General features: G+C 42.0%; 2 protein-coding genes across 3 annotated transcripts; one reads left to right on the plus strand and one right to left on the minus strand.

The window, feature by feature from the left end:
- Positions 1-414: 414 nt before the first annotated feature.
- tnnt2c (troponin T2c, cardiac) lies at positions 415-10,507 on the minus strand. Its single transcript, XM_079494383.1, has 2 exons — positions 10,242-10,507; positions 415-1,648 (listed from the first exon to the last, which is right to left on the minus strand). Exon 2 carries the CDS (start codon positions 1,629-1,631, stop codon positions 723-725), a length of 909 nt encoding a protein of 302 aa, XP_079350509.1. The 5' UTR covers positions 1,632-1,648; positions 10,242-10,507; the 3' UTR covers positions 415-722.
- Positions 10,148-14,582, plus strand: LOC306916494 (transcription termination factor 2, mitochondrial-like). 2 transcript variants are annotated; one of them, XM_079494382.1, is made up of 2 exons: positions 10,148-10,307; positions 13,085-14,582. In XM_079494382.1, exon 2 carries the CDS (start codon positions 13,120-13,122, stop codon positions 14,260-14,262), a length of 1,143 nt encoding a protein of 380 aa, XP_079350508.1. In that variant the 5' UTR covers positions 10,148-10,307; positions 13,085-13,119; the 3' UTR covers positions 14,263-14,582. The 2 variants fall into 2 exon arrangements, with proteins under 2 accessions (XP_079350508.1, XP_079350507.1); XM_079494381.1 differs by lacking the exon at positions 10,148-10,307 and adding an exon at positions 11,690-11,811.
- Positions 14,583-14,705: the final 123 nt, after the last annotated feature.

A 14,705-nucleotide genomic window follows, 5' to 3' on the forward strand; every position in this document is an offset into this window, starting at 1 on the left:
ATCCAAATATTGTACTTTTAGTCCGCTACAATTATTTGAAAACTTTAGTTAGGCTACTAGCTACTTTGTAGATTTTGATTGTTATTACAAAACATGCATTAGCCACTTTCAGCCCTATATACATTTTGAAAATAGCCGATCTACAAGCTCACAATGCGTCACAACGCAACGCATTGTGAGATTGTAGATCGGCTATTTTCAAAAGATTATTATACATTTGCAAACTTGAAATGGGACGTTCTGCACAATGAGCACTTTTACTTTTGGTACTTTAAGTACATTTTGATGCCAATACTTTTGTACTTATTTACTCAAGTAGATTTTTTTTCTCGATACATTTACTTAAGTAAAAAACTGTGAGTACTTTTCCTACCACTAAATGGTAGAATAATGACATGTAACAGTTCCAAACATTCAGAAAGTTTAATAAATGTTTTCATTTGAAACAAACAACCATAATAAATGAACTGGTAGAATAAGAATAATGACATGAACAGTTCCAAACATTCAGCAGTTTTAATAAAGATGTTCAATTGCAAAAACAAAACAAAACCTACATTACATCTACATTACACCTACATTACATCTGTCTGTACATTACATGTACAATCCAGGGAAAATATCATACAAGTAGCCTAGGTATAAGTAGCCAAATAGTCCAAAAACAGAGATTGTCCGCTTTAGTGTTGCCAGGACAGCTGCCATGGCCATCGTTTACACACTCACTTCCAGGAGCCAGACTTCCCCTTGGCCCCGCCAGACTTCCCCTTGGCCTTCGAGCCCTTGGAGTGGTCAATGACGCGGTTGCGGAGCACGTTAATGTCATACTTCTGCCTCTTGAGCTTCTCGGCGAGCTGGAACTTCTCGGCGTGCAGCTGGTGCAGCCACTGCCAGAGGTCGCGCGCCTTCTCCGCCAGCTTCTCCTGGCTGAGGTGGTCAATGTTGAGGGGCTTGCGGCGCTCCAGCAGTGCCTTCTTCTTCTCCTCGCGGGCCGTCAGCTTCTTGCCCTTCTTGCCCTGGTCCACCTTCTGCAGGTAGCCCCCGAAGGACTTGCTGGTGAAGATCTTCTTCTTCTGGGCCTCCTCGTCCGCGCGGATCTTGGCCGCTACCTCCTCCCGCCTGGCGCGCTCCTCCGCCAGCCGCGTCTGCCGCTCCTTGTCCTGCTCCGTGCGGATGCGCTGCTGCTCCGAGCGGTCGTTGCGCCGGCGCTCTATGCGCGTCCGCAGCGACACCAGGTCCTCCTCCTCCTTCTGGCGGTTGGAGAAGTGGAGCTCGATGAGGGACTGCAGGTCGTTGAAGTCCTTGTCCAGCCTCTTGCGGTGGAGGTCATCGAAGTCGACCTTATCGCCATCGGGCAGCTTGGGAGGAGCGATGTTGGGAATGAAGGCCGTTTTGTGCCGCGGCCTGGACCCTTCCTCGCCATGTTCCGTCTCTTCCTGGCCCTCGGTGGGCTTCTTTTCTTCAGCTACATCCTCGTGTTCCTCCTCCTCCACCTCCTCCTCCACCTCCTCATATTCCTCCTCTTCCTCTTCTATCTGCTCCTCCTCAACCACCTCCACCTCCTCCTCAACCACCTCCTCCTCCTCCTCCTCCTGCTCGTACTCCTCCACGATCTCCTCGGTGTCTGACATGATGTTCACGGGGCTGACTTGGAGCACAGTGTTCAGAGTAGAAGAGAAGACAGAGAGATGACACACACAAACCGGCTGGCGTCCTGCACACAGAGGAGAATGAGCTGTGGGCCATGTGCCTTGGGCTTTTTGAAGGGTCTGTGGGTTTGGCCAAACTCTGCAGTCTACGGGTCGTCAGCGGGGGAGATTTTCAGACAGATGGAATGGAGTCTATTTTCACATTCACCACCAAGTCTTGACACCCCCAACCCCCCCCCCCCCCCCCCCCCCCTCCCCTTCCCACTCATCTCCCCCTAGACCCCCGTTATCTTCCATGACCCCCTCCCCCCCGGAGGGCACACTCCCCTCCTCATCATTCCTTTGTAAGGCCAAGATGAGTGCCTATTTCAGAAACACAACAGATGCAATCACACACACACACACACACACACACACACACACACACACACACACACACACACACACACACACACACACACACACACACACACACACACACACGCGCTCTCCAGGCTCTCACAAAGCAACACATGTTCATCATTTACATTGTGACATTACATGCAGTCAGACTCTTCTACAAAATCAATAGATTAGACACAGATAAAAGCTCTGGGTAAATTTCTTATGATTCTGTGTAGAATATTCTGTCTGGAAGCAAAAACTAAAGATTAACAGAAGAATAACAATAATTCCGTAAATAATGACTCACATTTTCTTTCTCTAACTAATGACTCTAGTTTTTTTTTTTTTCTTCTTTTTTTACTCTAAAAGGAAACATCCTTCGGTACCCACCTAGACAGCTTAACTCATCGCAAAGGTTAAAGGACCACTTCACCACTTTTCAACATCTCTTCATATAATTGGTCCTCACTAATGTTCATGATAAAACACCACCATTTTTTCCTACTCAGTCTGTGTCTCATAGGAGGGCTTTGGGCAGTTCGGACACCCGTCCACCAGTGACATCATCATTAGGCAGATTTTTTTTTTTTAAAGATTTGTTTTAAAATATATTTAGATTTTTATTATCGTGAGAACGATGGCTTCAACTTTTGCATTGCAACTTTTCAGGAAAAGAAAGCCTGCCGTTTCTATTAGCTTGGATTCACCATCGATGATGTCACTGGTGGACGGGTTTCTGAACTGCCCACAGCCCTCCTATGAGACACATACTGAGTAGGAAAAAATGGTGGTATTTTATCATGAACATTAGTTAGGACCAATTATAGGAAGAGAAGTTGAAAAGTGGTGAAGTGGTCCTTTAAGGCTAAAGGCTTATCAAAGCCTGTGAAGATATGAAAGGCCAGTACAGCTGTCACATTTTCAACAAGGAGGAATTTCAAATTAGATTTGCACAGCGAATACATTTTACAACGCAGCATCAACAAACCAAACTGATACATTATTCACTTGAGTTTGAATGAGAAATAGCTACTGTGTATAATCGTATACAGACGTTATAGTTTGCCTACACTCCCAAACGCAAAATAGGCAGTTACATACGCAATATGAGTATGAGCCTATGAGTATTTTCGGTTAAGTAAAACAATTTTCAAGGTAAGATGAGTCCTAAACATCTCACGAATAAGAACAATGATTCACATGATAAGCTTCGCCACATACACCGCTTCTGCGTCTGACATTAAAACATTTTTGCTATTCGAGAAGGCAGCTTTCGGCACGTCGAGTGGATTAAAATCTAATTGCTTCCACGTCATTTGCTCCTCGACTTGACGTTGGAGCGCTGACGTGATGCGTGGCCGGCCGGACCCCTGGCCAAAGGACAAATGCCGTTTTGGTGGACAGGATAATTGATGGGAAAGGACAGGTGCTCAGTGGCGTCTGTGATGAGCATCCCCCGTGGTGAATAAACGTTCTGCCTGGTTACGTGTTCCTTCTCATAATAAAGTCATCCAGAGTAGTACTGTATATACAGCGTATGAGACCACAGCACATGTGTTTCTAATGGACATTTATTTTCAGTCTTTTTGAGTTTAAATAAGCTTGTAGGCTGGGAAATGATGATGATAACAGAGCAATAACACATAACTCAAAGCACTCACATTCTTTGGGGAAAGTATCAACATTCCAATGTAAAAATGGTCCATAATTCAAAATTCACTATTAAAATGTACTTAACGGACCAACATTTATGTATAAAAGGAATGTATTAAAATCTTTTGAAAATAGCAGATCTACAAGCTGACAATGCGTCGCATTGCGGTGATCTACAAGAGAGCTTGTAGATCGTCTATTTTCAAATGGCTGAAATGTATGATGATGATGATGATAATGATGAACTTTATTTATATAGCACCTTTCAAAACAAGTGCTGCACAGAGCAAGGTTAAAAACAGCATAAATAGGGCTGAACTTAACTTCTAAAGTGGTTAATGTATGTTTATTGTTTTGTATCCGAGATGTAGTGGAGTAGAAGCAAAAACAAATGGAAATTGGAAATACTCCAGTAAAGTAAAAGAAAATGTTTTATATATATATATATATATATATATATATATATATATATCAAAAATGTACTTAACTTAAGTACAGTACTTGAGTACTGTACATGACACTGTACTTGACTTTCCACCACTGATAATCACCTCCACATGGAACATGGGATTATGTATGGCATAGTTGGACAGCAGCCATAGAACATATGGAAATCAGCCCTCGAAAAGAAATCCCATCTCTTGTCTTATTATCCCATACTGTAAATACACAGGAGTTCAGTCTCGCCACACGCATAGCTTGAGAACAGCAGGTGGTGTGTGAGTCAAGCCACTGGCACTCATTGGCTGCTGGTGGCAAGGGACAACTGTGTCTATCAATAGGAACAAAGAGAGAGGCAGCAAATGATAGGTCTATGAATAGCAACCCTCTCCTGGTTCTTTGGCAATTAGAATGAACATACTTTACAATTTTACTGTACATTAAAAATAAAAAAAATCACACTGAATTGAAAATAAACTTCAACCGCTGACGGCCTGACCATTGGTTTGCCTTCAAATCAAGTTTCAGATTATACTGTGCCTATAATGCAACCAACATCAAACAGTGTTTCGCACGGGAAAAACTATAAAGTATACAAGTTAAGGAAAGCTTCTAAATTGAGCTACTAACTGTCAACAATTCAGAGCACCCACAAAATATTGTAGAATACCTAAGCCTATAATGCAACCAACATCAAACAGTGTTTCGCACGGGAAAAACTATAAAGTATACAAGTTAAGGAAAGCTTCTAAATTGAGCTACTAACTGTCAACAATTCAGAGCACCCACAAAATATTGTAGAATACCTAAGCCTATAATGCAACCAACATCAAACAGTGTTTCGCACGGGAAAAACTATAAAGTATACAAGTTAAGGAAAGCTTCTAAATTGAGCTACTAACTGTCAACAATTCAGAGCACCCACAAAATATTGTAGAATACTGGGGTTCATATCCCGGAATAATTTTGCTACACCCAATCTATATGATGTGTCTATAAATGAAGCTTAAATTGCAATCTAATCTCTGTTCTGTTCTGGTGAGAGTACTGGTAAACTGGAAGTTGAGTAATTTCTTTCACATGTGTCAATTTAGATGTGAATGCCAGTGGTGGGAAAAGTACTCAAACTTTTTAACTTAAGTAAAAGTATCAATACTTCAATATAGAAATACTCTGTTACAAGTAAAAGTCCAGAATTCAAAAACAAAGTACAAACGTATTGGCATCTAAATGTACTCAAAGTACCAAAAGAGAAAGTACTCATTATATAGAATGTCCCATTTAAAGTTTTCAAATATATAAAAATCTCTTGAAAATAGCAGATCTACTGTACAATGCGTCGCGATGCATCATGCGAAGCATGGTGAGCTTGTAGATCGGCTATTTTCAAATGGCCGAAATTTATATGGCTGAAGTGGTTAATAATAATCACAATCTACAAAGTAACTAGTAACTAAAGTTGTCAAATAATCGTAGTAGAGTAAAAGTACAATATTTATATTAGTGAAGTAAAAGTAGCCTACTGAAAATTTGACATACTCAAGCAAAGTACAAATGCCTCAAAATTGTACTTAAGTACAGTACTTAAGTAAATGTACTTTCCTTCCACCACTGGTACCTAGACAGCTGAATATACAGCATTTCCTTGGTGGGGTGAAAGGGAGGTTGAAATAAGATTTGTTTATGGTGTCTGAGTCACCCCATCTGGTGACAAATCATCCAAAGAGGAATACATTATGCATACATTAGGGTGGGTGACAGAGAACATCATGCATTGTCCAGAGCAGTGGTTCTCAAGTCTCAACCTTTTCACGTAATCAAAAAAGTCAACCAAAGAACAAGATTCCTTTACAGGATCTCCTCACTGGTCAACAAAAACACCTTGAAGACCTTAACAGGAGCCCTTGTACAAGGCTTCTTTGACTATGCATGCACCTCCTGGTACCACAGCACCTCAAAGGCCCTTAAAACTAGGCTCCAGACTTCCCAAAACAAACTGGTCAGGCTCCTACTTGGCCTCACCCCCCGAACCCACCTCACCCCTGCCCACTTTGACAGACTGGAATGGCTTAGGGTCGACGACAGAGTACAGCATCTTGCAATGGGTCTAGTCCACAAGATTCGATACTCCACCAAGATACCCATGTACCTGTCTAGATACTTCCTTAATGTTAACGAAGTCCACACCCACAACACCAGAGGGAGTGCAACGAACCATGTACAACCCAGATTCGGCACAAACAAGGGACTAAATTATTTTCACTCCTATGCCACCAAAATGTGGAACGCCCTACCAACAGTCATTAAGACATGCAAATCCCTTGACTCCTTCAAAACCGCTCTCAAAGGGCACCTACGGACGGCTGCAATTCGAAACTGGCCCCCGTAAAAATCTGAATCCCCCACCACCGCCCCCTTTTTTCCCCCCTCACTGTATGTCTCTTTTCCCTTTTTACCTCTATGATGAATTCCTGTTCTGTTCTTTGACTATATTGAAGTGTCTATTTGTACGTCTCTAAATGTTTTGATGAATTGAACATGGTGGACCCTCTTGTAAACAAGTGTAATGCTTAATTGGGTCGTCCACTCACAGTTAACAGTCTTTGTATTGAGTTTGTGCTTGAATTTTGAACTGGGGACCCCCATCCCTGATCAGCACTTGTTATGTAGGACTTGAGGCATTACATTTAGTTTGACTCGGCTCGACAGATACAGATAATATATTGTGTAACTAGCTGATCTACAGTACATGCTTACAACGCCTCCCAATCGGCTATTTTCACAATAGTTTCCTCTCATATTATTTGACAATTTGGCCAATGTTTGACCAGTTTTTATAGTATACTGTAGTTTGTTGATGGTAAGTTTGATGCAGCAATGGCCTCTTTTATTTTATTTTTGGAATAAAAAAGGTCTTAAGTCATTCAATTGTCACTTCACTGTCATCTGAGGACCTCCCCAAAATCACGTGGGGACCCCCCTGAGCAGGGTCCAGACTCCCGGCCCACAGGTTGAGAACCACTTTTAGAGTATACAAACTTTTACCATTTGACCTAGAATAAGGTCAACTTTTATTAAAAAACTTTTATTACATTTTATTTATTTATATATCTTTTAAGTAATGAATAAAAGATGACATGTGTGAAAGTCATTGTTAAAAAAGCTTGTCTGGCTCTTCATGCTTTGTAAGCACTGTGTAGCTTATTGACTAACCCTGCCGTGCTGCATTGTAAATAAGAAATTGTTATTCATCTTTCCATGCTTGGTCAAATAAACGTGGAATAAAAATAAAACCCAGACTACCCCATTATCCACAAGCCTATTGTCTGAATTGCATTTTGTATCAATCGCCCAGTGCTCATGTACCTGTGTCAATAACGTGAAAGAGACACACAGGCACAACACACAACACAATAGGGACCTCCACTGGTCTTGTTCTTGTTCAACCCAGATTCGGCACAAACATGGGGTTAACACATTAAGACCAGGCAGATTCTACAAAATGTCTTCTAAATTCTGACAGTTTTCTGGAGAAAAAAAATATGTTTCTATATCAGTGGTGCTCAAATTTGTTTATGTCAAGGACCCCAAAATTATATGCAATTGGCCGCGGACCCCCATCTCAAAATATTTTGTTCCAGGGAGTGGATCTCCCAGAAGCAAATATGCGAGTTAAAAACGTTTGCTGTGAAAGAATTAATAGTTTTATGCCACCGAAACGTGGAATGCCCGACCAACATATACACCAAAAAGTGTGACTCCTTCCTTAGCCTACTTCAAAACCGCCATAAAAGACCATCTGTCTGCAATTTGTAACTGGTCCCAGAAAAGTATTCTAAGCTAGTAAATACCAGAAGTGACCACCGCCCCCGGGCCCCAACTGTTTACTGTAGGCTACATAGGCCTATACATTTATAGCTGCTATAGTGTTGATTGATGTATTGCAGGGGTGCCCAAAAGGTAGATCGCGATCTACCAGTAGATCACACAGGCTGTGCAGGTAGATCACATGACATGACCCTTTTATATTTCATGTAAATATTTTTTTTTTTTAAAGTTTTGGATCTGGCCACTTGAATTAAGGTGACTTGATTGTTTGACATCAAAAGGGCCTGTCAGCTCAAACCCACAATGCAATACTTTGTTTTCAAAAACGTCTGTAGCATTACAAATTAAATACAAAAAAACCCTATACCTATTCAATTTCTCCCCCTCTATTTCCCATTCCAAGAGCATTTGTCTTATATGTAATGCCAGCTCCATTATTCCAAAGCCCCCTCAGGTACATATTTAAACTATTTTCAGCAATGGTATAATATTTTCGGTAGGTAGATCCTGTTGAGCTTCTCATTTTGAAAGTAGCTCTCAAGTAAAAAATGTGTGGGCACCCCTGATGTATTGTATATTATTGAATCATGTCTTTAAATGTCTTGTTGAATTGTACAGACAGGACCACAACGGGAAAAAAGCCCTTTTTTGTTATACTTTTAGCATCATTGTATAATTGTACCACTGTACTATTTGCAAACTGTTAATAAAGTATTCAATCAATACAAAATAAAATAAATAAATAAACTGAAATTCCTATTCAACAGCTATAATCATTTGGTTAGCACAGTATGGTTTACATAGGCTAGTTTCGTTTTTAGCTTGGCTGTTTATAAATTTAAACCTGCTTATCATGCTATAAAACAAAGTCTCAGTGAATGAATGCAGGCTCCTTGAAATACTAGATGTTAGTGCTAGTGTTAGCATAGTAATAATATCAATACCCATGTTGCTTTGCATTTTTTGGACAATATTTTCTGAGGGGCCGACATCTAATCATGGATGGATGGATGCCACACACAGTCTTATAAAAATGCTGCCGTCTTTCTGCAAAACATACGTTTTCTAAATGTAGGCCTTCCCTAGTTAATCTAAAATCTGAAAGCAGAGCAAGCATCTGCATGCACATAGTAATCTCAGCAAGGCAGATGGCTTCTTGGTTAGAGTGGGTGACAATATTATCACACGAAAAGATGAAATTACCTACCTAGGTTCCATCCTGGAGGCTAATCTTTCCGGTGATAAAATGGCCACCAACGTAATCAAAAAAGTCAATCAAAGAACAAGATTCCTTTACAGGATCTCCTCACTGGTCAACAAAAACACCTTGAAGACCTTAACAGGAGCCCTCGTACAAGGTTTCTTTGACTATGCATGCACCTCTTGGTACCACAGCACCTCAAAGGCCCTTAAAACAAGGCTCCAGACCTCCCAAAACAAACTGGTCAGGCTCCTACTTGGCCTCACCCCCCGAACCCACCTCACCCCTGCCCACTTTGACAGGCTGGAATGGCTTAGGGTCGACGACAGAGTACAGCATCTTGCAATGGGTCTGGTCCACAAGATTCGATACACCACCAAGATACCCATGTACCTGTCTAAATACTTCCTTAATGTTAACGAAGTCCACACCCACAACACCAGAGGGAGTGCAACAAACCATGTACAACCCAGATTCGGCACAAACAAGGGACTAAATTATTTTCGCTCCTATGCCACCAAAATGTGGAACGCCCTACCAACAGTCATTAAGACATGTGAATCCCATCTCCTTCAAAACCGCTCTCAAAGGGAGCAATTCGAAACTGGCCCCCGTAAAATCTGAATCCCCCCCCACCCCTTTTTCCCCTCACTGTATATGTCTCTTTTCCCTTTTTACCTCCTTTATGATGAATTCCTGTTCTGTTCTTTGACTATATAGTAGTGTCTATCTGTACGTCTCTAAATGTTTTGATGAATTGAACATGGTGGACCCTCTTGTAAACAAGTGTAATGCTTAATTGGGTCGTCCACTCAGTTAACAGTCTTTGTATTGAGTTTGTGCTTGAAATGTACTGTAATTCTGCAAACTGTTAATACATATTTCAATCAATCAATCAAAAAGCACCCACACACACGCACCCAGTTTTGTTCCCCCTTCTCGTGTCAAGACTACAAGAGGCAATTTCTCATATGCTCACCCCAACACAATTCTTTAAATAAACATGGCACATGTTTACACCCAATTAAGTCTCAAATGGGTTTATATGATTATGTTGTGTCCTTATTTGTAGTCATTAGGCCTACCTGTGTAGTAGTAGGCCTATTCCAGTCCAGTGGCCTGGCTTCAAGTAACTTTCCGTGTTTGATGAGGTGAGATATCATTTAAAGTGGGTAAAGTTAGACACATTAGGCAGTAGCATAGTAGGCTATAACCACGGGGCATTTTGGCCGTTTGAATCCACAATGCTTGTTTTGGTGTAGTAATGTCCTGCTTGTTTTGGTGTAGTAATGTCCTGCTTAGTTTAGCTTAGCAGCTAAAGCTAATGTAATGACTGCAGACAGCGCATGCTGCAGAGGCTCCGTACCAATCTGTTTTGTGTCAAGTCACAGCCTGTCACTCAGTCAATGAGGAAGCCATTAGCCATCAAGCCAATGAATGATGCAGGATGGACAGAAACGTGTCTTGAATACATTGCTGTGTGTTTAACTGCCTTGTTGCAGTTCCAGTAAAATTAACAAATCAAACTACACTGATATGGACTCAACTAAATATGCAAGACAAATAGGCTACGTATTTTTTTAGACACTATATGATTTATTTACTCATTTTGGAGCATACTACAGCCACTCAGCATGTGAGTCATGTCAATGTCAATCATGTAATGTTGCAAAACTGTTCATCACAAAACATGAATGAAATGAAAAATATTGACCAAAGGGGGGGCACCAGGGGCCACCCCCCCCCCTTTGGACTCAGTCATTCATTGAAGTGTGTTGAATAAGCATGCATGCAGTGCACAGCAGCACACATGTTTATGGTGTCGTCCACAGTTAACAGTGGGCAGTTAAGAGTTGTGCTTGAAATGTACTGTAATTCTCCAATCTGTTAATAAATTCATCAATCAATCAATCAATCTCAATGTTGAAGGGCTGAGAATAGAGTGCAATACTGTCATGTGTCCAGTAGATGGCAAAGCAGGATCTAAAATGGAACAACAGACTCGGGAGTAATTCCTTTGCAAGAATGCAAGTTGCAACCACAGTAGCCAACAATAACGTACTGTATAAAAGTGGGACATCCCTAGACGACTACTCGTATAATCGATCGATATTCATCTACGAGAGTCTTAATCTAAGGGCAGTCTAAGTGGGACGGTGGGACCCTTATTCCTTCGATGAATTGAGAAGGCCTATGAGGACCCTAGGCTTTCTTGGGGATTAAATTAATAAATAATTAGGCCTACATCTCTCGAAATTGTAATTTGGTAAAAGTATGAGAAACGTTCGGAAATACCGCACCGGAGCGTTTTTGCATTGCACATAAGTGCGCGCTCATTGCGCTATTTCTGAACGTGCCCGTACTACTTACTAGGCTACCTTTTCCACTGACGCTCCACTGGCTCCATTCATTTATTGTCTGTATTGAAATGTGTTGGTGCATGTGTAGTTTATAGTAGGCCTATAATATGTGTGTAGTTTGTAGTAGTAGGCTACCGATATACGACCCCGCCTCCTCCTCGAGGTGCGCGTGAGAACCAATGTGAACAGCCGTTCCATCCAAACTGTGCAGTCAGAGTGACTGGCAGCTAGAGTGGCAGTCTGGCCATAACATAACAACGGCACGTCTCTCGAAGTCCCGCGGATTAGAAAACTGGTAAACTGTTTACATTATAAAAGATATTATCCTGGTCTTAGAATGACTCATGATCATGTTATTACTATCGCGCTTTTGATCCTCGACCAGGCGTACAACAATATTGTCTGCCACAGTTGCTGTGTCCATGCATGTATACACAGTACACAATGTTCTATGTTCTATACACTATGTTCCAGACGTGCATGGGTACATGGTGAAGTTTTGCAACAATTCTGCAGTCAAATTATGACATTTTCAATAGTATTGACATGACATTTATGTATAACTAATAAACTGTGTTCCAAATTATTATTTCTTCCATAAGCGAGTAAGCGGTCGCCTACAATTAGGCTACAGCTAAACAGCTGTTATTAATCTCCACCTAATATTATAATGTGTAGAAGACCTATGCTATTACGGTACCACGATCCAGAAGTGAGCTATAGGTTACATCATGTATACAAACTAATTTAACTACAGTATGCAGTAGCTTGCATTTCAACTATTGTTTGCAATTCAAGTACCGGTACTTATAATTCATTCTTTTTTGTGTGTAGCTACACTGAAACCACAAACGATAAATGAATGAGTGTATTGAGTATTTTTTTAATATATATATAGCCTATTGCTTCTATAGTAGCCTAATAGCTATGATCTGCTGTAGCCTTTTTTCTAACCCCCTTTGACCAGCCCCACCCCTTTTTCTTTTCATCCTGAGCTGTCAGGCAGCACACTGGACTAAACCAAAATGAAATAATAATTATATTAGAAATTAATATAATAAATACTAATGGAAGGAACACAATGCACAGTAGTAGTCTTGCAGGCTTGTGAGTTGTGACTGCTAATTAACATTGTTGTTACATTTCTGTTGACAGTTAAAGGCACTGCAGTCTGCACTATGTAACTTTCTTCTTCTACCCCGGATTTGAAAACGGTGCTGCTGATATAGATTTTTTTTTACCATTGAGCTAAATAGAGCCTGCCTGCTTGCTCAGGGGATAAACTGAATCTAGAGTAGATCATCAGGTCAAAAAAATCGTGTCAGCTGTGTCTAGGTGAGGCGTGACTGTTGACACGATCTAAATGTCTCAGTAGAAGAGCAGGGAGACAAAAGTGTATTAACATACCCTACCATACACATACAGATTGGACAAAGTTACATTTTATTCTTTAAAAAAAAAGTTACAATAGTTTCGCTTCAAAATGTATGCAGCATTGACAAAAGCAGAGACATTCAGTAAAAAAGAAAACAGGAATTAAAGTAATATATATATTTTTTGTACCACAGATCATCTGCACTTTGGTACATTTCTACCGGCAACAATGCTGCGTGCCACTACTGCGTCCCTGTGCACCTACTGCCAAAGAATGAGGGTCTTCATTCCCCCCTCGGCCGCCTCCACCTCTACCGTGGCCGCTCCTAACAAGCGAGTTGAGAACCAGCACACAGTGGACGCACTCTACGAACTGTCGGTAGACGTCCGCAAGGTGCGCAAGTTCAAAAGCTGGGTGCTGGCCGAGAACACGTCGTACGTGTCTGAAATGGCCGACTTGCTGAGGGACATGGGCGCAGACACCGTGTCCATTGCGCAGGTCCTGGAGACGCATCCCGAGGCCATCCTGTGTCGGCCGGAGGACGCGGCGGCCCAGCGGGACCTGTGGCTGTCCGTGTACCCCAACAGGCGTGAGCTGATGAGCATCGTGGAGAAATTCCCTGCCTCCTTCTTCTCGATCACTCACCGCGCCAATCAACGTGCCAACATCCAGTATCTCCAGAGCCTGCGCCTCAGCAAACGAATCATAGGAAAGCTACTGGCCAGCGCCCCACAGAGCTTCAGCCAGCCCGTGGAGAGGAACCAGGAGGTTATCCACACGCTGCGAGAGACCTACCTGGACCTGGGTGGAGACGAAGGCAACGTGCGCGTCTGGCTCCAGAAGCTCCTCAGCCAGAACCCCTACATTCTGATGCGGCCCGCTGAGGCCTGGAGGGACAGCCTGGGTTTCCTACGGGAACAGGGCTTCACCACAGAGGAGCTCCTAAAACTGGTCTCGAGCCTCGGGGCCTCGATGGCGGAGCTGCAGCCGGAGGCCATGCGCTACGCAATGGGCTACGTCGAAGGGGCACTCATTTGCACTAAGGAAGAACTCAAGGACATAGTGATGCGCTGCCCCACCATATTGTATTATTCCTTGCCAACCCTGATTGGACGGTTCCAGGGACTGATGGACTTGGGAGTAAGCATGGAACAGATAAAGGAGTCTCCCAATGTGCTGGAGCTCACCATGCAGATTGTGCTCTATCGCATCCAGAAACTGGCGTCTTATGGGTACGATGTGCGCTGGGGTAGCCTGGATGTTATCGTAGGGACCAAGAAGGACTTTGAACTGAGCTACGGCAAATTGCACCTTAGGCAACAGCGACCTCTGTTCAATCCTGTAGCCCCTCTCATGTCTGCAGAGGAGTAAGTTTTGAAGCAATATTTTGTTTATAGTATACCTACCATATGTAATGAGGGCTTTATGAAAGAAAAAAAAACTTTGGGAGAAGTAACAATATATGAAGCCTGGTTAATTTTTATAATGACCCACAAGTGAAGATTAGAAGGTAGTGACCATTTGAAATGGCCACCCTCTCAGATATTGTGTATGTGTACACATAAGATTTAAATGTGTATACATTAGGGATGGGGATTGAGAACCAGTTGAGGCAGTTCATTAGACATACATGCCTTTTTCTACTCTTTTTTTTCTATGAGACTAAGAGATAATAAAACAGTTGGAAACCTGCTGGCCTACTTTTTCCACATTGAAAATGTATCGGTAACAATGGAATTGATAAAGAATCAGACCAATAAGAAATAACATTGGTGTGGGAACATCAATTCCCATCCCTAATATACATGTTACTG

The sequence above is a fragment of the Electrona antarctica genome (assembly GCF_951216825.1).
Source record: "Electrona antarctica genome assembly, chromosome: 23".
Classification (NCBI taxonomy): domain Eukaryota; kingdom Metazoa; phylum Chordata; class Actinopteri; order Myctophiformes; family Myctophidae; genus Electrona; species Electrona antarctica.